Source organism: Gigantopelta aegis, chromosome 14, assembly GCF_016097555.1.
Source record: "Gigantopelta aegis isolate Gae_Host chromosome 14, Gae_host_genome, whole genome shotgun sequence".
NCBI classification, from domain to species: Eukaryota; Metazoa; Mollusca; class Gastropoda; order Neomphalida; family Peltospiridae; genus Gigantopelta; species Gigantopelta aegis.
The window spans coordinates 18,274,629-18,299,793 of NC_054712.1; the positions used below are offsets into that span (position 1 = coordinate 18,274,629).

General features: G+C 37.6%; 1 protein-coding gene across 1 annotated transcript in view; it reads left to right on the forward strand.

The window, feature by feature from the left end:
• The window catches only part of LOC121389114 (P-selectin-like), a 26,459-nt gene extending 1,727 nt beyond the window's left edge, over positions 1–24,732 (forward strand). The window contains exons 2-5 of the mRNA XM_041520728.1: positions 831–979; positions 15,503–15,592; positions 18,575–18,668; positions 24,460–24,732. Coding sequence (XP_041376662.1) covers positions 831–979; positions 15,503–15,592; positions 18,575–18,668; positions 24,460–24,683 — 557 coding nt within the window. The 3' untranslated portion in view covers positions 24,684–24,732. The remainder of the gene's footprint in view (positions 1–830; positions 980–15,502; positions 15,593–18,574; positions 18,669–24,459) is intronic.
• The last annotated feature ends 433 nt before the right edge of the window (positions 24,733–25,165 follow it).

Consider the following 25,165-nt stretch of genomic DNA (forward strand, 5'->3'; position numbering starts at 1 on the left):
AATAGACCAACAAGTTCGCCCATTGCATAAATAGTCTGCACCCCCTAAATTTTGCGACAGTTATAATTTTATTATATATTCATTAATATATTTTTTACGATCCCCCTCCAAACCTCCCCCAAAGTTCCCTTGGCATTCCGCCTCATGTCATTGGGTCCCCCTAAATGGATTTTCTGGATCCGCCACTGATTACGATGCTAATAGTGACCGGAATTTGGTTTACAATATCATGTGTTCATATATATTTCTTTCTCTCAGTAACGGTCACTAAAATACATGGCACTTGTGATCATGGGCGTCAATCCGGCTTTAAACGTGTGTGTGTGTGGGGAGGGGAGGGGGGGGGGGGCGTGTGTCTGTGCGTGTGTGTGTGTGTGTGTGTGTGTGTCCCCCACCGATCGACGCCCATGCTTGTGATGAAATTAATTAATTTGTTTTCGCAAGTAGTTTCCACTTTGATATTTCAAATGCCTTTAAAAGTAGGATGGGAGTATCTCACGTTGTATAATACCAATCAAAGGGATATACTTGGCAGTCGGTTTATACAGCGCCAAAAAAACACAGAAATATTTAATCGTAGCCAGCAGTATGCAACATCTCGCGAAATGCGTTTGTAAGCCACGCCCTTTTTCGTAAGCCACGCCCCAATGTCACAAATAAGTAAAAAAAGTTCCGCTTAAATGTTTTTTGTTGTGAAAGTCATTTGAAGGGCGACCTGACTAAAAATAAAGATATACATATGTTACAATATCGTCATTTCGATTGATTTGTTTGGGGAAAGTTCCATGCGTATATGCAATTTAGTGAGTTTCTAACGGCTATAAATGTAGATATTATTTGTCGATCTGTCAAAACAGCCGACAGCTACAATACCGAACATGAAACTTTCTTTGACTTTCGTCCTGCTTGTGGTCACCTGCAGTTTGCTTCTGTGTTCCGAATGTATGGGTCACTGGCCGAGAAGAAGATGCCTGACAAGGTAACCATACCTCTTATTTCATTTCAACTTATTTTTTGTGCTTATATCCAATAAAGGTTCAAGCACGCTGTCCTGGACACACACCTCAGGTATCTGGGCTGTCTGTCCAGGTTAGTGGTTAGTGAGAGAGAAGAGGGTGTAGTGGCTTTACACCTACCCACTGAGCACTTAAGAACTCGCTCTGGGTTGGAGCCGGTACCGGGATGCGAACCCTGTACCTACCAGCCTGTAGTCCGATGGCTTAACCACTGCGCCACGAAGGCCGGTTATACCTCTTAATACCTGAACAGGTGTCTGTGTGGCTCACTGTCTGTGTGTCAATCTGTATGTCTCTATCTGTCAGCCAGGGGTGGGACGTGGCCCAGTGGTAAAGCGCTCGCTTGATGCGCGGTCGGTCTGGGATCGATCCCCGTCGGTGGGACCATTGGTCTATTTCTCGTTACAGCCAGTGCACCACGACTGGTATATCAAAGGCCGTGGTATGTGCTGTCCTGTATGTTGGATGGTGCATATAAAATATCCCTTGCTTGTAATGGAAAAATGTAGCGGGTTTCCTCTCTAAGACTATATGTCAAAATTACCAAATGTTTGATATCCAATAACCGATGATTAATGAGTCAATGGGCTCTAGTGGTGTCGTTAAACAAAACAAACTTCTGTCTGTCAGTCACTACGTATGTGTCACACACACACGCACGCACGCACGCACACACACACACAGACACTTAGACACAGACAGACACACATACACACACACACACACACACACACAAATACCGACTTCAAAGCAGGTTTTAAGACGGCAGTGGCGGGTCCACAAAATCCATTTAGGGGCCTCCAATGGCATGTGGACGAAGGTCACAAACGTTCCCGAAAGGATTCCTCGGATTCTTCAACGTAAAAAAACATGAAAAAACAATATAATAAAGATATAACTGTCGCAAAAGTAAGTCGGCACTGAGACGTCATGTACATTTAGCCAGTTACGGTAGCATTTTGTTTAATGAGTCGCTTTGTCGCATGTTGGCCACATTTGTGGATCTAGAAACTCCATTGCGGGGGGGGGGGGGGGGGGGGGGGGGGGGGGGGGGCGCAATGACAGGAGGCGGAATGCCAAGGGTGAAGGGAACTTTGGGGAGGTTTGGAAGGGGATCGTTAAAAAATGAAAATTAATATATAATAAAATTATAACTATCGCAAAATTTAGTGGGCCCGGGTCCCTGCACCTCCTCCCCCCCCCCCCCCCCCCCCCCGATCTTCCCCTGGTTAACGTTTGATGCATAAATAAACCGTTAAAATGTTGTTCTTTGTTTAATGAATTTTTCCATATTGGCTTTAATATGTCAGCAATGCTTGACTTTTGACACTACTGCAGCTCTCAAAACGTCGCGGCGGCGATTGGCAGGGCCGGCGCAAAAGCATTTGGTAAAATCTATTTGCGACGGCATTTTCATGGGGATGGGGGAAGTCTCCATTTGGATCTTCTCGGCCGCTTCGAAATATTGTAAAAACCGTATAATCAGCCAAGTTTTCCCGAACGTTGCCATTTAATATAATTCAGCTTATTCCGGAACGAAGACATGCGGATGTGAAACCTCACTAAAACAAGACCGCGTTCAGAAAAACTTAGCAGCGCTCACCGGTACGAAGATAGGCGAATGTGAAATCTCACCAAAACAAGACCGCGTTCAGAAAAACTTAGCAGCGCTCACCGATACGAAGACTGGCGAATGTGAAATCTCACCAAAACAAGACCGCGTTCAGAAAAACTTAGCAGCGCTCACCGGTACGAAGACAGGCGAATGTGAAATCTCACCAAAACAAGACCGCTTTCAGAAAAACTTAGCAGCGCTCACCGATACGAAGACATGCGAATGTGAAATCTCACCAAAACAAGACCGCGTTCAGAAAAAAAACTTAGCAGGCGAATGTGAAATCTCACCAAAAGAAGCTCAGAAAAACTTAGCAGCGCTACCGGTACGAAGACAGGCGAATGTGAAAGACCGCGTTCTCACCGATAAAACTGGCGAAGACCAAAACCGCGTTCAGAAAAACTTAGCAGCGCTCACCGGTACGAAGACAGGCGAATGTGAAATCTCACCAAAAGCAAGACCGCGTTGAAATCTCACCAAAAGAAAAACTTAGCAGCGCTCACCGGTACGAAGATACGAAATCTCAAGACTTAGCAGCGCGATACGAAGATGCGAATGTGAAATCTCACCAAAACAAGACCGCGTTCAGAAAAACTTAGCAGCGCTCACCGGTACGAAGACAGGCGAATGTGAAATCTCACCAAAACAAGACCGCTTTCAGAAAAACTTAGCAGCGCTCACCGATACGAAGACATGCGAATGTGAAATCTCACCAAAACAAGACCGCGTTCAGAAAAACTTAGCAGCGCTCACCGATACGAAGACAGGCGAATGTGAAATCTCACCAAAAGAAGACCGCGTTCAGAAAAACTTAGCAGCGCTCACCGGTACGAAGACAGGCGAATGTGAAATCTCACCAAAACAAGACCGCGTTGAGAAAAACGTAGCAGCGCTCACCGGTACGATCACCATCACTTGCTATGCTTAAAGGTAGGGTCAACTCAAACAAGAGTCTTATGTGTTGGAAAGATGCATACCCGGACCACCAACACATACTGACACTTTAAAGGTAGGGTCAACTCAAACAAGAGTCTTATGTGTTGGAAAGATGCATACCCGGACCACCAACACATACTGACACTTTAAAGGTAGGGTCAACTCAAACAAGAGTCTTATGTGTTGGAAAGATGCATACCCGGACCACCAACACATACTGACACTTTAAAGGGAGGGTCAACTCAAACAAGAGTCTTATGTGTTGGAAAGATGCATACCCGGACCACCAACACATACTGACACTTTAAAGGGAGGGTCAACTCAAACAAGAGTCTTGTGTTGGAAAGATGCATACCCGGACCACCAACACATACTGACACTTTAAAGGGAGGGTCAACTCAAACAAGAGTCTTATGTGTTGGAAAGATGCATACCCGGACCACCAACACATACTGACACTTTAAAGGTAGGGTCAACTCAAACAAGTCTTATGTGTTGGAAAGATGCATACCCGGACCACCAACACATAATGACACTTTAGCAAATGAAAAACGCGTAATTTTAGAGTTAATAAAAAAACATGATTATTCCTGCTAACTGGGGGCAGCCATTTTGTTTCGTTTTTGTGACGTCAGGTGGGATAGCTTGGGGCGAAGTGACGTCAGCTCCTGACCATCTTCTGTATGTACAGTGTAAACAAAAGCAGTAATTTTCGACAAGGCGCTTCTCTTTGATCAACCTGACTTGTAAAACAGCATAAATGACGTAATAATATAATAAACTATTTAACTAAATATATTTCAAGTTGCATTAACGGAACAAAATGGGGTTATAGTATTTTTCTCTGTTTAATAATCCAAAGGAAAAATGTACACTATTAGGCCTACTGATATGCTACGTTGGAGCAAAAACGACAACCCACGATACCCAAGTGATATATTTTTTTTCTTTGGGACTACGTAATTGGTCAGTTCTGTGGTTTTAGATGGAAAAGTCTACTTAATCAATAGTTTTACAGAACTATTTACAGTAATAAACCATGTCCATTACAATTTTAGGGGCGACAGGTAATATTACACAATACCGATATGTATTTTTGTGTCTAGACAGCGTCAATTAATTGGCTCGTCTGGTTACCAATCAAATACACACCTGCCAATCAGGAATTACAGGTAGAAGCAACTAACAGCATAGACCAATTAACTAAGAAAACACTCCGTGTATCATTGTTGTGTAGCCACTTTAACAATGGTATTTTATTTTGTATTAAAAACAAATATATATAGTGCTGGATATACTTATTGCTGGCTTACTGGGATGTGTATTATTACAGAACATTGCAATGTATGACTATTTATCATCCCGCAAAAACCAGGTAGATTGTGTTTCTCTAGTTCTAAGGCTCATTCCTGACGTGACGCGTTAAGTATTACGTAACCACCAGCTCGCCAGAGGGCGTACTCACTGAGATGGTACAAAATGGCTGCGCCCGTTATATATAATAGTCGTCACATTTAACCGTTTTATTAATTAACTATACGATTATACGTGTTGATATTAAGCAATAATGTGCATTATATATCGTTGAATATGCATACCAGGCCAAATGCCTTAATTGTTCTCTCCTTTAATGTGTCAGCCTTGTACAGATAATGTGAATACACAAATACGACCAACACCTAGGCCTATTAGAAAGCACGCCTTGCACAAGAATCACACTTTTGTCGCACATTTCTGTCGTTTACTAAAAGTGCTAAATATGTAGACCTACGCGTCACAGTTAGATTTAATAAGGGACGGTGGTGTACAAGAACGTTATGGTACACACTACACTGTGACATACAGTTTATGTGCAGTTTTAACGAAATATCTACTGAAGTAAATATATATGTTATATTCTGTAAACATGTACATTTACGTAATATAGTACGCAATATGACTTTTATCATGCTTAACCTAGCCACTAAAAGCGGCCTAGAAGTATGATAAAAACTGAATATAATATAATAGGTCATATAAAATTTAATTTCTGAGATGCGTTTGGTATCTATTTCACACCTCTGTACCAAACGACACAGAGATTTCCCATGTTACGACATGCTTCCAACGACAGTATAACGATACTGTAACTGCACGTTCAACTAACTGTCGCTTAACGTATCGTTATGGTATCGTTATTGTACATTTGCGACGTCGCTAAGGCATAACGACCGACAGCTTCGGGAACATGGCCCCAGGGTCTTATTCACAAAGGTCTCTTAGGCTCTGCTAGATAACAAAGAATCCTCTTTGTAAGTATTTTAGCACTGCAGTACGAGATCGCAAAGTTGCGAGGGTTTAGTGAATTAGGTCTCTGGTGTATATATGAAAATTATTCCAACTGTAGATATTAATATAACAAGTACTTAATAATATACAGAGTGGTTAATAAATTGTGTAATTGAATGTCACGTAGCGTATATCAGTGTCGTTGTTTGTTGTTTTCCTACTCTCTTCTTCTGTGGGATAATCCCGCCGATATTTTGATGAATCTTACACTGGTGGTTACGGTTATCTAAACGTGACAAAATTGTAATGCACGTCTGTAAAACTTAATTTCATAAACATACAACAACAACAAAAATAATCCAACAACTACAGAATATATAATTTAAAATAATTACTGTATAAATGAGAACAGGTCAAACCGATTAGAAAAATGCTGTCCTCTGCTTTTAATTATAATTATTTGTAATAACAATTGTCCTAAATAAAAATAATAACAACAACACAATAGTAGTTACGGTAGTTTTTTTGGAAAATTATAAATTTAAGATTTTAGTAGGTTGGACTATAAATACATTATCTCACTACCAAGTACACATGAAGTCATACACTGATGTAGTTGTTAACAAATTACACACTTCTTGGCAAATGTCTATTTCCTCAAAGTAAAAATCTACGTTTATAGACACAAAATTAAACAATTATCTAAGTGATCAGAGTAGATTTCTATTTGGGTCATTCTACAGAAAGCGTCACTTTTAAAAACACAAATTCAAGATAAAACAGTTAAAAGATATAAATGTTTATTGTTGACTTTTGGAAACTAGATGAACCAAGAAAAATAATTATATCTGGCCACTCAAAACTGTAATCGGCCTACACGTGCAGACGCATGTTACTCTACGAACTTCATTATGTCATTGGTGTTGCCGGACAAATGGGGTAGTTCAGCAGTGTGATCCAATTGGTTTATAGTGATCAAGAACACATGGATGTGTTATTTAGGTGTCCGTAATAACATATATGGAATAACTTTAGAATTAAAAACTATCCAAGGGTGTAATTGTGCATTTCCACACGGGTATTCTGTATGTGACTTAAATTATACACTATGGCAGTTTTAATTATTTAGAAATATGGAGTCCTTCAAAATAAATGTCATCAAAGTCATAAAGGTAGAAGGTATGCTTTCCTAAATAAACAATTTAAATTTCAAAAATAAAGGTTCTTGGGAAATGACAGCTAAAATATTCTTGCGTAACACCAATGACAAAACAAGTAACACCAATGACAATGTGTAACACCAATGACAAAACAAGTAACACCAATGACAATGTGTAACACCAATGACAAAACAAGTAACACCAATGACAATGTGTAACACCAATGACAATGTGTAACACCAATGACAAAACAAGTAACACCAATGACAATGTGTAACACCAATGACAATGTGTAACACCAATGTGTAACACCAATGACAATGTGTAACACCAATGTAACACCAATGACAATGTGTAACACCAATGACAAAACAAGTAACACCAATGACAATGTGTAACACCAATGACAATGTGTAACACCAATGACAAATGTGTAACACCAATGACAAAACAAGTAACACCAATGACAATGTGTAACACCAATGACAATGTGTAACACCAATGTGTAACACCAATGACAATGTGTAACACCAATGACAATGTGTAACACCAATGACAATGTATGACAATGTGTAACACCAATGACAATGTGTAAATGTGTAACACCAATGACAATGTGTAACACCAATGACAATGTGTAACACAATGTGTAACACCAAACAAAACAAGTGACACCAATGACAATGTGTAACACCAATGACAATGTGTAACACCAATGACAATGTGTAACACCAATGACAATGTGTAACACCAATGACAAAACAAGTAACACCAATGACAATGTGTAACACCAATGACAATGTGTAACACCAATGACAATGTGTAACACCAATGACAATGTGTAACACCAATGTGTAACACCAATGACAATGTGTAACACCAATGACAATGTGTAACACCAATGACAATGTGTAACACAATGACAATGACAATGTGTAACACCAATGACAATGTAACAAGTAACACCAATGACAATGTGTAACACCAATGACAATGTGTGTAACACCAATGACAATGTATGACAATGTGTAACACCAATGACAATGTGTAACACCAATGACAAAACAAGTAACACCAATGACAATGTGTAACACCAATGACAATGTGTAACACCAATGACAATGTGTAACACCAATGACAATGTGTAACACCAATGACAATGTGTAACACCAATGTGTAACACCAATGACAATGTGTAACACCAATGACAATGTGTAACACCAATGACAATGTATGACAATGTGTAACACCAATGACAATGTGTAACACCAATGACATTCAAGACTGTATCCAGGAAATACTATTATTCTTCAGATTACCACTACACTACTTGTTAGCAAAATTATGTAATTAATATTTCCTTTAAAAACAAAAGAGTCTGTTTTCTTCTTCTTCTCCAGCCTACAACTATTAGGCCTAAAGGCCTATTAGAATAATTGTGTGTTTCTGTATTAATAATAAGATACGGCCGGTCAGCAGTTTAAAAAATATACTAAATTAAGATACAGAGTTTTAATTTTGTTTAAATGTTAAATTAAAGATTTATTCATTCATTAATTTATGTAGTTATTTTCGTGTTTATATTAAGGCTCAAAATCTATTTTACTGTATACTTGTATTCCCAATAACGAGTAAAATGTTACAATCCTACTTTTGCTTTTACGCAAGCGCTGCAAAACTCTACGTTAAATGTTCCAAATATTTTCAGAAAACGAGGACGCCTTATAAATACGTGGTGCCATTCTAATGTTTTCAGTACACACACTATACAGCAAATCAAACAAATTATGTCACTATTCGAGAAATAAATCATAAGAACTGTGTCATTATTCAAAAGAGTCAACTATTTCCTTTTAACTAAAAAGCTATTTTAATGCAGGATATTCAATATTTTTAAAAATAAAATTTAAATAGCCTTTATTGGAAATGAAAACATACGTAATGTAATTTTCCGATATTTGACTACAACTTGGTAATACATTTTCGATATGATTTTAACTTTTCTTTATGATAAAGTTAACTTCTTAAACAGGAAAGGTTAGTAGTTTCTAACTGCGTTTAGCATTTGGAAAAATAACATTTTCGCGCATGCGCTGTTCGACATTTTCAATTGTTAAAATCAACTACATGATAAAATATATATTTCTGAACTATGCACAATGGACGAACACTTTGTTTAATATATACTATTTTTTTAAATGAAAAAATCAGTTTGTCCAATGTTCCGGTCCGGTCCGCGTTTTACCAACGGTTCCACAGGGAACGCCTTTTTTCATACTATGAAATTTACTACATGCTATTTATTTCTGAACCGATTGTTTAATAAATTGGACCAAAAAATAGTGTTTATTTTTTACTTCCTTATTTAGCTGAAATATATATTAGCTAACAAATAAGTAATCTAAGATACCATATTTTGGGAAAAGTACCCTCGGTGGATGATCTTGTACCCCCGGTAGTTACATGTAGGTACTATAAAATCCACCCTATTGAAATCTTAAGTGTCTCATTTTCCTAGAACTATCCCTAGCATTAATAATAAACATACAGTAAGGTTATTCACATATATTTAAAAAAAAAAAAAAAAAAAAAAAAAAAAAAAAAAAAATTCTTATAATTTGGAAATCTGGCCTTGTCATTTAAATATTGGATTAATCCACCATATACATATTTAATTATTAGTGTCTACATAAGAAGGTGTTTACTTTGATAAAATATACAATAGTAACAAAAAAAGAGGAAATGTTTTATTTAACGACGCACTCAACACATTTTATTTACGGATATATGGCATCAGACATATGGTTAAGGACCACACAGATATATAGAGAGACGAAACCCACTGTCACCACTTCATGGGCTACTCTTTTCGATTAGCAGCAAGGGATCTTTATATGCACCATCCAACAGACAGGGTAGTACAAACCACGGCCTTTGATATGCCAGTCATGGTGCACTGGTTGGAACGAGAAATCAGTAGCTAACAAATACATACATTAATATACCATATTAAGGAAAAAGTACCCTCGGTGGATGATAATGTACCCTCGGTAAGTTAGGTACTACAAAATCCACCCTATTGAAATCTTAAGTGTCTCAATTTCCTAAAACTATCCCTAGCACTGATAGTATACATACAGTAAGGTTATTCACATATATTTAAAAAAGTAATAATAATAATAATAATAATAATAAAAAACCCCAAATAATAACAATTTGTTATAATTTGGAAATCTGATCATTTAGATAATGGATTAATCCATCATATACATATTTAATTGTTAGTGTTTATATAAGATGTTTATGTACATGTAGCTGAAATATATATTAGCTAACAAATAAGTAAATTAATATACGATAATTTGGAAAACGTACCCTCGGTAGATGATCTTGTACCCTCCATAGTTGGGTACTACAAAATCCACCCTATTGAAATCTTAAGTGTCTCAATTTCCTAGAACTATCCCTAGTACTGATATTATATATACAGTAAGGTTAAAATAATTTTAAAAAAAAAAAAAAAAAAATAATAATAATAATAATTTCTTATAATTTGGAAATCTACCCTGATCATTTAGATAGTGGATTAATCCATCATATACATATTTAATTGTTAGTGTTTATATAAGAAGGTGTTTACTTAGCTGAAATATATATTAGCTAACAAATAAGTAAATTAATATACTATATTTTGGGAAAAGTACCCTCGGTAGATGATCTTGTACCCTCCACCCTATTGAAATCTTAAGTGTCTCATTTTCCTAGAACTATCCCTAGCACTGATAGTAAATATAAAGTATGGTTATTCACAAACATAATATAAAAAATAATAATAATAAAAATAGACAAAAAATTATAATTTCTTATAATTTGAAAATCTACCCTTAGTTAGATAATGGATATACATATTTAATTATTAGTGTCTACATAAGAAGGTGTTTACTTAGCTGAAATATACAATAGCTAACAAATACACAAATTAATATACCATATTAAGGAAAAAGTACCCTCAGTGGATGATCTTGTACCGTCGGTGGTTCAGGTACTCTAAAATCCAGCCTATTGAATTCTTAAGTGTCTCATTTCCCTACAACTATTCCTAGCATGGATAGGAAACATACAGTAAGGTTATTCATATACCCGGTATATTTTTACAAAAATAAAGGAAGGAAGGAAGGAAATGTTTTATTGTGGCTATATGGCATCAGACATATGGTTAAGGACCACACAGATATAGAGAAAGGAAACCCGATGTCGCCACTTCATGGGCTACTCTTTTCGATTAGCAGCAAGGGATATTTTATATGCACCATCCCACAGACAGGGTAGTACATACCACGACCTTTGTTAAACCAGTTGTGGAGCACTGGCTGGAATGAGAAATAGCCCAATGGGTCTACCGACAGGGATTGATCCCAGACCGACCTCACATCAAGCGAATGCTTAATCCACTGGGCTACGTCCCGCCCCACTTTTACAAAAATAGAAAATGAAAATTACAAATAACAAATTGTAAATATATCCTGATCATTTAGATAATGGATTAATCCATCATATTCATATTTAATTTTCAGTGTCTGCATAAGAAGGCATTTATTTAGGTGAAATTAACATTACATATAAAATGGAAAATCTACTCTGATAAAATTGAAATCTGAAGTTGATCAATTTTGCAAAAACTACCCCCCCCCCCCCCCCCCCCCTCCACGTATATATAGTACATGTGCAGCTTTGGTGCAATCTAAAGCCCTCACATTAGCCAAATAGCACGTACCGCATTGTTAGGTCAGTTGTTAGGCCGTTTAACCCTATTCCCTCACCTTACCTGTAGGTGGTAGATAATGAATTAACCCACGATTACATATTAATTTTTACATATACTGTATATATATATATATATTCATGTTTACATATCTGATACAGACGTTAAAAACGAAAAAACCCCACGAAAACCCCCCCAAAACTATGCGATATATTTTATTATCCACGTATTATTAATATTGTGTCACGTTTACAAACGATTAACTATGCAGCGTTGTTTGTAGTCCGATACATCTGTCATAAACTTAGTTGCTACGTAAACATCGGAAGTACAGATTTGAAGAAAAAAACACATTGAAAAACGCTCAGTTATAAAAATGATTTGTATTACTTAATATTTTATTAAATGCCCGTTACAATAACACAGATCTATATTTGGCATAATTTACCAATATAGTAGGGAATTAGGCCTACTCGTTCATATTTATGTTTATTTCCCGCGGAAACATTAGACTCCTTTGTGATATGGGGGCGTAAAACAGCAATACTCACCTATATTTAACAACACCACTAGATCATACTGTTTATTAATCATCGGCTATTGGATGTCAAACATTTAGTAAATTTGAATATAGTCTTAGAAATTAAACCCGTTATATTTTTTCATTAGTAGCAAGGGATATTTTATATGCATCATCCAAGAGACAGGATAACACATACCACGACCTTTGATATACCAGTCGTGGTGCACTGGCTGGAGCGAGAAATAGCTTAATGAGCCCACTGAAGGGGATCGATCCCAAACAGACCGCGCATCAAAATATGTTGATATCAACTATTAGACCGAACAACACACCGAAACACATTTTATAGTTTACACGTGCATCACGCAGTTGCCCCGTACACATGCGTCGTGTGTCATTCTCGATTTTGACAATTTCAAGGAAGGTCGATTAATCACTGTGGAACATTATTTCTGTCAATCTTTTTCATTCTGTTGATTATACAGTTGTTATTTTGTTTTTAGTAATTTTTATTGTTTGAATTTGCGATGCGGCGTATGCAACGCGATGAGCGTCTACGGGCTATTGGGATGCTGTAAACGGGCAGAAGACAGCGTAAAGTGGCCAACACCTACAATGTTTCGACGTCAGTGATTAGCAGACTATGGAACAGGTACCAACAAACCCAAAATGTTGACGATCGAACCCGTTCAGGTCGTCCCAGGGCAACGGCAAGAGTACAGGATCGATTCATCAGTAACCAGGCTCCAAGGAATCGAGCTCAAACGGCAAATCAAATTGTTGTAAACCTTCATCAGGCTACTGGTGTCCGAGTTACGGGTCAGACGATTAGAAATCGTCTTCATGCAGCCCATCTTCATGCTCGACGGCTCCGGGTTGTGCCTACCTTGAAAAATCGTCACATTGCCCACAGACGTGAATGGTGTAGGGAGCGTCAGAACTGGGGTATTCGTCGCTGGTCACTTGTCATGTTTTCAGATGAGTCCCTCTTCACTTTGGACTTCCTTGACAGGCGTGGTCGGGTCTGGCGACGACGAAATGAACGGCACGTCAACGTCACAATGACAGATTTGGCGGCGGATCGGTTATGGTGTGTGGTGGTACCACTATGACTGACAGACCCCCCCCCCCCCCCCCCCACCTCCTCCATATTGTGCAAGGAAAGGTCACTGGGCACGTGTCATGTTTTCAGATGAGTCCTGACGACGAAATGAACGGCACGTCAACGTCACAATGCGAGTTCCTGACAGATTTGGCAGTGGATCGGTTATGATGTGGGGTGGTATCACTATGACTGACAGAACCCCCCCCCCCCCCCCCCCCCCCGCCTCTATGTTGTGCAAGGAAAGATCACTGGGCAGTACTACCGGGACAACATACTGACACCCTTTGTTGTCCCGTTTACTAGGCGTGTGGGTCGGCGTTTTCTTTTTCAGGACGACAATGCCCGTGCTCACCGTTCACGAATCGTCAATGCCCACCTCCAGCAACACAACATCTATCGAATGCCATGACCAGTAATGAGCCCAGACCTTTCCCCCATTGAACACGTCTGGGACATGAAAGGGATACGCGTGCGTCAGCGTCAAAGACCGCCGACCACGTTAACGGAACTTGGTCAGGCGCTGCAAGAGGAGTGGAACAGACTCCCTCAAATGGCCAATGGGAGACTCTTATTAGAGTTCCACTACTTTTTTGAAGAATATATATATATATATATATATATATATACATACATACATACATACATACATTGTATATTAACATATATTAATATATATTAAAAGGCAAAAGTTATTGTGACACACAAAAGACAAAGATAATTGATGATAAGTTTTTACTGCCGTGTATGAAACGTTATAACATGGAAAGAGAAATGTCCTAAGGTATAGAAACGAGCAATAGTCCATGAAAAGGGCGTACCTGCCATATGCAAATTAGCCACATCGCTAGAGGGAATCCAGAGCGAAGTTCACACAGTCAGTAGCGAGTGTGTCCACCTTGAGCATTGATACAGGCCTGACACCATCGTATCATTGAGGCTACTAAACGCTGAAGAAAGGGATGGTACGGGCTGTGAGGGTTGCTGGTTGGGATTGGCGAGGGATTGTTACGGGTGGTCGGCCGCTAGGGGGACAGTCCCTGACCTGGTTGTTTTGTTGATATCGTTGCCATAAGTGCCATATGGTGTTTCTGTGGACGTTGAATTGACGTGCGACATCACGCTGTGGGGTCCCAGATTAGCCATCTGTCATTTTCACTGAGGCGTGGCATGACGAAATTGCATCAAACAGTTCACTAATGGTGTTTTTTCTGACTTCTGGACTTCTGCACAGAGTGGCAATGATTTGCGACTGAATGTCTGGCCTTTTATGGTGAACACTGGACAACAGCATTTCTCCCGAATATTCCATGTTTCTTGCACAAAGCATGCAATCGCTGCAACAACAGTTTGGTTGCATTTCTTTAACCTGTTTCATGCACATTTTCTCTGGTTTACATCCATAAATCCATTCACAAATTTATTACTGCAAACAATCCATGTCACAATAACTTTTGCCTTTGACAACACACACACACGCACGTACACACACACACACACACACACACACACACACATATATATATATATATATATATATATATACATGTATGTATGTATGTATGTATGTATGTATATATATATGTGTGTGTGTGTGTGTACGTGCGTGTGTGTTTGTGTTTGTGTGTTGTCTATGTGTGTATGTGCGTGCGTGTGTGTGTGTGTGTACACACACATAAATATCTATTCTAGAATGATATGCTTGAAGACCAAAATCCAGACGATGAAGAAAGAGCTGGCACAGTGTCTAGCACAGATTATGTCTATTTTTAATGTACATGACTGTTATACCTGTATACTCTATTTACCACCGGTACTCTTGTGAAAATATATTTTATTAAGAAGCATGACCTGAATCCCCTATAAACTTACCTTACAACAGACTAGACACCCGCATGCATACTTTCCTACACATGCGCTTTCTTTCGTTTAATTTTTTTTACAAGTGGGACCTGATATATGATTATGGTATGACTGATTATAACTCCACGTTTCGATGTTTTGATTGACAGGATATATTGACCCTCCCGTAACTGTATGTGGTAACTTTAACATAGAAAATTAAAATACAACTACATGCTTGTACGTATACTGCTTTCTGTATGGTTTCTATTTTGCAGAAATATGCAACATTCAATGTGAACATGGCACCCGTAACAGCAAAACTTGCACATGTGATTGCCAAATGTACTGGACCGGAAATACGTGTGGTATGCCTGTTCTAGATATAACTGTTATTCTAGTTTTCTCAAATGTGTGGTATTGCTGTTCTAGATATAACTGTTATTCTAGTTTTTACAAATTGTATAATGAAAATGTTGATTTAGAAATGTGATCAAGACATGAAGTTTAAATAATATTTATTCCATCTTTTACATTGCTGTAGGGATTGGTCTACAACCATAATCCTATATAAGAACCTTTCCCCAACACTTTAGAACAGATACATTCACGTAAACAAGATGACGGTCAGTAGTAACATATACATAACTGATAGAAGTAGTAACAACAGCTGTTGATAACTGAACATAAAGTAATCAGTTATGACAAAGAATTGACTGCAGATTATAGTGAAACAGGAAACAAAGAAGAGCAAATTGAGAGACATGAAAGATAAGAGAAAAAACCCAGGTTCACAGAGAAGTAAAGAGAGAAAGACCTTGAAGTTTGAAAACCATTACTGCTTTCAATAAAGTCCTGAACTGATTTTAAAATGTCTATATTTCCCTGTGTTGTTAACTGCAGATCACCAAATAGTAAAATATAATAGTTGAGAAGCAAGTACTTCTGTAAATGGGTATTGTGATGCACCCTGAAAATTGGATAGTGACATAGGAAATGTTCTGCATATTCAATAGGGTGTCCACAAGAACATTGAGGATTGTCTTCAATGTGACGTATACGTATATGGCCATTATTGTTACTGTTATGCATTCATCTGTCCGTATTTTCGTTTATCCGTCCATAAACGTTTCTTTTACGGAGAATATTAAATTAAAATATAACTACAACTACATACTTATACTCTTCCTGGTTTGATATGTAATTACAATCGTCAAAAAGTCTCTGTTAGTCAATAACATCTTTAAAATTGCAGCAAACTCAGGAATGTCCCTTTAACAGCTTACCAAAACAATGAGTGTTCGTTCGCAAAACGTTTTGCCGTATTATTCGAGCTGTTGGGAAATGAAGAAAGACACATTTACTTACAACAGTGATACTGAAGAAAAAACGGATAGCGAGTCGGAGGGTGGAGAAACCGATGGTGCCAGACCAGACTGGTCGACCAATTTACAGCCCGGAGCCCGAAAGTAACCCGGAGACAAAACCAAAACCCGGATGCTAATGCCGAGGTGTATACTGTTCATATTTAGCATAAAGATACACCTCGATATGATGTATTTAAATATGTAAAAAATATAAATGTAGGACAAACATTGTTTTTGTTTTTTTTAGAAAATATCGCATTTTTCATGTTCGGGCTGTACATAATGAAATCTATATGCACAGTGTAAACAAACGCTCTAATTTACGACAAGGCGCTTCACTTTCATTAACCTGACTTGTAAATGACTTGAGAGTATAATCAACTTTTTAACTAAATATATTTCAATTTGCATCAATAGAACGAAATGGGGTTATAGTATTTTTCTCGCTTAAAAAAAAAAAAGAGCAGCATATTATTAGGCCTATTGGTAGGGTGCGTTAGAGTTAAAACGACCACTCACGATACCCATGTAATAATTTTCTTTTCTTTGGTACTACGTAATTGGTCAGTTTTGTAATTTTAAATGGGAAAGTCTACTTAATCAAGGGTTTTACAGCATTATTTACAGTAATGAAGCAGGGCGGCTGATAATGATGCTCGAAACCTTCGTGGTATAGGAGCATGTAAATATTTTATTGATTGGCTGATGATGTCCATTAACATTGTACTATAATCGCGACAGGTTACGCCACAATACCCTGTGATCTTATAAAACTGGCAAGTATTTTGTACGTATGTCTAGACAGTGGTAATCACTTACCTGGTCGATACCCTGCAATATACACCTGCCAATCAGGAATCGCATGTGCAGGCCACGGAAAGAAAGGACCAATTAACTAAAACAACACTCCGATTCGCAAGTCAGCCCGTGGATGAAACATAATAGTTATTTCGACACAGACAGAACAGAACAGAACTTTATTACACTCAGGCTGTTATTGGTTTAGTTTGTATTGAACTTCGTGTTACTTTGGGGCTTAAAATCATTATTTAAAATTATTATTATTTTGTTTTAAACATATTTAAATACATCGTACTGAGATGTATCCTCATGCCAAATCCCATGTTTGTATATGCCATATTTAATTACTTATTGACGTTTCCTTCTTCGGACGGTGAATACAGATTTTGTTATGTAGGCCTACAGCCCTAATATATATATATTTTTTTTCAAAAACATTAAAAATTAAAAAAAAATTCTACATTTTTGTTTTAACATTTATAAATACATCATGCTGAGGTGTATCTTTGTGCCAAATATGTACAATGTACACCTCGGCATTCGCAACCGAGTACTGTTTTTGTCTCTGGGTAACGTTCGGGCTCCGGGCTGTAAATAGGCTGACACTATGTGGTGTTGGTGTCCAATCTTTTGTTTTGCGATAAAATACACGCGTCTTTCTTAGGATACAATCTTTTGGAAAACCGTAAAAAGACAATCCCGATCGTTTAAACTGTTTATTTTTACACCCAAAAGCCGCGCAGTACGGCACTGTTGGACTGAAAAGATCGTAAGCCCCTTACTCCATATATAAACAGTTAACAACAATGGAAGAGTACAGCGGCTCTGACGTCACTTCCTTTTTTTCCCGAACCTTCACGAATAAATATGCATAAATCGTACTTTGATACTGACTGGCGTAATTTCTTCATTGGAAGTTAACTACGCGCATTTTATTGTTATAAACTTATTTGTATATTATTTTTATATCATTTTGCTTTTAAAATGAGCTATAATATGGTATCGTGACATGTTTCCTTTAAGTTTGACTTTGATGGCAATTTACGCATTTTAACAGAGTTATGACCCTTGAACTTAGAAGGTACAAACATTTCTTGGGCCCAGTAGAGGGCATGCATTCCTTTAGCAGTACTCTCAGAATGCTTGGTTTTTTAAATTTTAAAAAGTGTTATTACATTTCAGAAATATTGTGAAAACATGAATTCCTACCTAACTACTATTACATCGTCTGAAGAAAATACCTTTATCAAGAACTATCTCATTGCAAATGGAAAAGGTACTTCAACTAGTTAAACTCTTTATATATATATACTCTTCAAAAAAAGAAACGCAAATATGCTCGAAGGATCGTGAATATAAGGTCATTGTGTCCCAAACCTATTACATTCGATAAAACGCAGGTACAATAAAAAATGGTGATATATTCGCAAAAACGCAGCCACGCATTGTGCAACGTGCAACGCGACGATCAGGGTGTTCGCTTGCCTGGCCTCTGTATCTGGCCGACAGTTTTGACATTACGTTCAGTGAAACAACATATAGACGCCGAACACGGCCGTTGATTCCATGTGTCCCCACATTCTCCAGATTGTGGGATCGTTAAGCAGCAACATGGATAACATGTGACTTCCCTAGATCCGGTTTTTGTCACTTACCACCGGGGTACGCCACCTTCGGGAACGATTGACTACTGCCACCTCCACAGCCGCAGCAATACCGTTTGCGCAGGATATCCGACCAGACCGTACGGAACCGCCTACGTGAGGTAGGAATTCGTGCCAGACCAGTTCGAGACTTAACACCACAACACCGTCGACTCCGACTGCAGTGGTGCCAGAAGTTCAGTGAAATGATGGAAGATGTCGCGTGTATACGTGGTGAACGTTATGCGGCAAACTGCGTGCAGGAAGTGGACAGATTCGGCGGGGGTAGTGTCATGGTGTGGGCAGCCATCTCACACACTGGCAGAACTGACCTGGTCCACGTGCAGGGCAACCTGAATGCACAGGGCTCATTGACCAGATCCTCCGGCCACACATCGTTCCAGCCAACGCAGTGTGCCAACGCAGTGTTCCAACATGACAACGCCAGGCCTCACACAGCACGTCTCACAACGGCTTTCCTACAGAACAACAACATTAATGTGCCATCGACATCACCGGATTTGAACCCAATTGAGCATCTATGGGACGAGTTGGAACGACGCCTCCGACAGCGACAACCACAAGACCCTATGGCAGCAGCCTTGCAGGCCGAGTGGGCCACCATCCCCCGGGACGTCATCCGCAGTTGTATGGGGTACACCCGGTATTACTCCAGATGACCTTGACCTTGGTGGTGTGTCCTATCACTTACTCACAATGGACTAGAGTGAATTGTGAACAATCCTGCAACATTTGGTAATTATCGGACTCACCATTCAATAATTAAATCAATTCTCCAAATGTTACGACAATGTGGTTTTGCGTTTCTTCTTTTGAAGAGTATATATATATGCTCGAAGGATCGTGAAGTGTCCTATTAACGGGAAAATGGTTACAACGCACACGCATTGTAATCGCGCGATCAGTTTGATTATTTGACATATGCCACAGTTGAATGTGTACATTTCAAGGCTTGGATCGGAAAGCGTCCTATAGGTAATATGGGCTTCCATAATTCGTTTTTGTTGAAATAATACGTACGTCACGTGACCTGACCCAAAGATGAAAGCAGACGTGACAGCGACAGGATTATTTCGCTGTTGACAAGTGCTGATTATTTAAATGCAGGTAGGTATTAAAGGGACATTCCCGAGTTTGCTGCATTGTAAGATGTTTCTGACTAATAAAATATTTCTACGATTAAACTTACATATTGAATATTTTTTCTTGTTTAGAATATCAGTGTCTGTATATTCAATGTGTTTCTGGTCGTCTTAATATTTGTAAGAAGCCCAAACTGGATTTTGTCAAAAATATTTTTTAAGAAATAAAATGAAATTTAACCTAGTACAAATATTAGAACGACCAGAAACACGTTTAATATACAGCCACTAATATTTTATGCAGAGAAATGTATTTGATATGTAATTACAATTGTTACAAAGTTTCTGTTAGTCGATAACATCTTAAAAAGTGCAGGAAAATCAGGAATGTCCCTTTAATATAGCATATATATGATTTTAATCGATGCTACTATTTTAAATAACGATCGTGTATAATGCATTTTGTATAAAAATAACTTTTTGCCTGTTTTTTATTATTATTATTATTTTTTCTTCTTTTTTTTCTTTATCGGTAGCAAGTACTTCCTGGTTCCAAATTATTGAGTTGTCAAAGTTCACGCGCGCGCAGATTCGTAATAAACAAGCCGTACGTAAAATAGGACGGTTCTTGGCTTAGGACGCCTTTCGATCTTTAGCTATATGGCCTACATGTTTAAAGGGACATTCCTGAGTTTGCTGCAATTTTTAAGATGTTATCGACTAACAGAGACTTTTTAACGATTGTAATTACATATCTAATATATTTTTCTGCATAATATATCAGTGGCTGTATATTAAACGTGTTTCTGGTCATTATAATATTTGTACTAGGTCAAATTTCATTTTATTTCCTAAAATATATTTTTTCGTACGTACTAAATTATTTGAAGACAAAATCCAGTTTGTGCTTCTTACAAATAGTAAGACGACCAGAAACACATTAAATATACAGATGATGCTATTCTAAAGAAGAAAATATATTTAATATGTAAATTTAATCGTAGAAATATTTTATTTTTGGGAAACATCTTACAATGCAGCAAACTCAGGAATGTCCCTTTAAAGTCAGGTCCTCTTGAAAGTTATAAAATGTGGGGTGCCCCGCTGTTTAACTTGTAATCTACGGCCTTTTGTCATCCCGTGGGAATATGTTTAAGAAAGCAAACGACCATCATACATCAGTTTATTATACCTCACAGATTAAAAAATTGTTGATGTTAATCTTGAATTTTTGGTAAAGCGTCATAATGACATCATAACAAATGTCGGACATTTTGAATTCCTCGGTAATCTAATTGAATAATTAAACTCTTATTTTTGGGTCAGTCGTCATAAACAAGATGTTAAAATGATCAGGTTAAAGAGAAAGAAAGAAATGTTTTATTTAACGACGCACTCAATGCATTTTATTTACGGTTATATGGCATCAGACATATGGTTAAGGACCACACAGATATTGAGAGAGGAAATTCGCTGTCGCCACTTCATGGGGGGTAGTAGGCGTGGCTTAAATGTTTTCAGTTCATCGAGATATGAACGAAAAAAAGTAAGTACCTCTGGACCAATCAGATTGCCGTATAGTGTATAGACGCAAAGAAAATATAATTATAAATAAATATGCAAGTTTTGTATTGTTATGGCAAAACTAAAAGTTATTTGAATTTACTGTACTTCAACAAATGAGTTAAAGAGTATGTTTATTGAAAACCCAGTCTGCAGTGTTTCTGCCAGGGGCGGGACGTAGCTCAGTGGTACAGCGCTCGCTCGATGCGCGGTCGGTCTGGGATCGATTCAAGTCGGTGGGCCCATTGGGCTATTTCTCGTCACAGCCAGTGCACCAAAGGCCGTGGAATGTGCTTTCCTGTCTGTGGGATGGTGCATATAAAAGATCCTTTGCTGCTAATCGGAAAGAGTAGCCCATGAAGTGGCGACAGCGGGTTTCCTCTCAATATCTGTGTGGTCCTTAACCATATGTCTGACGCCATATAACCGTAATTGAAATGTGTTGAATGCGTCGTTAAATAAAACATTTCTTTCTTTCTTTCTGTTTCTGTACAGAAACAGATTTTTGGGTATGGCACTATGGAATTGAACGCAACCACAGTCAACAGGGGGTATGGTGGACCTCCCCCAGAAAGAAAATGGGTTATGTTTAGGGTTAGGGTTACGAAAATCATACAGTAGAGCCATTAATATTGTCAAAATGTTAACTTAAAAAAAAAAAAAATTTGGTTATGGCACCATACCCGTTTTACCCTCTGGCAGAAACCCTAGTCTGATTAAAATTAACTCTACTGGTCTACCAGTAGATCTAACAGCATTGCGTGGACTCCCATGTCGAGGTGACATTTAATCTATAAATAACAATTTAAATATCGACCAATTACACTTCGCCTTTTATAGCGTTATTCTGGAACACACAAATTCTAAAAATATCGGGTGAGACTATTTATGCAATAGGCGAACTTGTTGGTCTATTTCAACATTAAAAAACAGGTGGGGGGGAGTGCAGTAATAAACTCTGGATTGTATACTAGTATAAACAGATTTTATGGCTATACCATCACGTTTTTGGGGTTTTTTTTTCGTCTTGAAACTAATTTTATATAAAATTTTATATTGAAATTAGTTTCCGGCATACTTCGTAGTTCACCCGAATCATTTCGTATACCCTCGGCATAATCCCGAATGTTTTCAAATTCTTTTCAAATCACTGGCATGATTTTGCAAGTAAAGTTTTGATTGGTCGAATGAAAGGTCAACTGGACATGAGCTCCAACGGGGTGTTGTTAGATCCACAGGTAATAATAATTAACCAGTGGAGCTAATTTTAATTAGATAGTTGAAAATCTACTCTGAAATACTCGAGTCGAGACGAGCTTATGTCAGTGACCGAAAATATATAGAGGCTATTTCATGGGTTTTTTCGAATACGATTTTTATGTCAACGAGTGATGGTTTTCACACATCACGAGTTGACATAAAAAATCGTATTTGGAAAAAACACCATGAAATGGTGTATTTATTATATACATCTTTCCTAATTTTTGACAATATCTTTCGCTTTTTGATAATATCTTTCGCTTATCCTATCAAAAACACGTAACGCCATGATACATTCCTTCCTATGGAACTTTTCCAGAAATTTACTTGACCATAGACTTAAAAAGAAATTTGAATAAAAATTATCTTTGTTAACATTTATTTAATAATACTGCTGTGCAAACATACCTGACAAAGCAATCCTCCAAACACTCCCATAAAAACAAAATGAATCGAACGCCGTTAAATTCTTACACTGACACTCAATGACACTACATTGTGTCATCATTATTTAGCTTCGTATTCAATTCGTTTTAGATATTTTATCGTAAGTGCACTTCGTATCTCTTTTTAATAGGTTCAGTTGTTTAAATTACTGGGTTTTTTTTTTTTTTTTCAAATACGATCAGATGCATTGGTAATCATCAAACTTAAATACGAAGAAACGAGACAAAGGGAGATAATTTAAGCTTAATCATGCACTTTTACAAAAAAAGTAAATACGATTTCTATATTTTCACTGTAGCTAAAATACAGTAAAAATATGACTTTTCACCGGATATGACTTTTATGGTTTCCGTAGATCTATATATTTGATTGCTATGTATATAATAAATAGAGGCTGTTTCATGGGGGTTTTCGAATACGATTTTTATGTCAACGAGTGATGTGTGATTTCACACATCACGAGTTGACATAAAAATCGTATTCGGAAAATAACACCATGAAATGGTCTATTTATTATATACATATTTCCTAATTGTTGACAATATCTTTCGTTTTTTTGGTAATATCTTTCGCTTATGCTATCGAAAACACATAACGTCGTGATATATTTCTTCCTATGGAACTTTGTCAGAAAATTTACTTGACCATAGACTTTTAAAAAGATATTTGAATAAAATTTATCATTATTAACATGTATCTAGTCATAATATCGTCCCCAATGTATACAGTGATTGCGGGATAAAATACACATTTTGTTTTTCTGTCTGGCCCGTACATTAATATTGTTATTATTATTAATTGTAGTTGTTGTTTTTGTTATTGATATTGTATGTTTGTTTGTTTAGTAATATGCAATAAATTGAATTAAAATTGAATTGTACACAAAAATGGAATAAATAATGATGTTCCCACTATTCCTGTGGGATGGCAGGATAAAATAAATAACTGGTTACTGTCTTAAGATATCGAACCTAGCTGCATTCGCCATTCTCACCTTCGCAGGATAAAGCCGATATTTTAAGACAATAACCAGTTACTCCATATATATCAGGTACAACTTGTTGGATTGGAGCAAACGACATCCAGGAAGAGGGCACTTGGATGTGGATATCCGATGGAGTACCTAAACAACTAAACTACACTGACTGGTTCACAGATGAACCCAACGATTTTAGAAATTCTGAGGATTGCGCACTCTTGTTGAAAGGTTATGGGTTGAAATGGTTTGACGACAACTGTATCAAAAACGAGTCCTTTACTTGCGAACAAAAGTAGCAATGTGAAGCATAACTGCCAGAGATTAATAAAACAAAATTTCAATTCATAAGTGATTCTGTCAGTCTTCCTTTAATTTAGTTGTTTTGTAGTTGGACTGTAATAGCCTACTGTATCAGCTGTACGTAACATCTATACTGATCAAAATAACTTGGGAACAAAGCCAAATATGGCAAAACAAACTGCTCCCAGCATGTTCGCGACTTGCCCACACATTAGGAGCGGGACGTAGCCCAGTCGTAAAGCGCTCGCTTGTTGCGCGGTCGGTCTAGGATCGATCTCCGTCAGTGAGCCCGTTGGGCTATTTGTCTTTTCAGCCAGTGCACCACGACTGGCATATCAAAGGCCGCGGTATGTGCTATCCTGTCTGTGGGATGGTGCATATAAGATCCCTTGCTACTAATGGAAAAAATGTAGTGTGTTTCCTCTCAAAGACTCAAAATTATCAAATGTTTGACATCCAATAGCCGATGATTAATAAA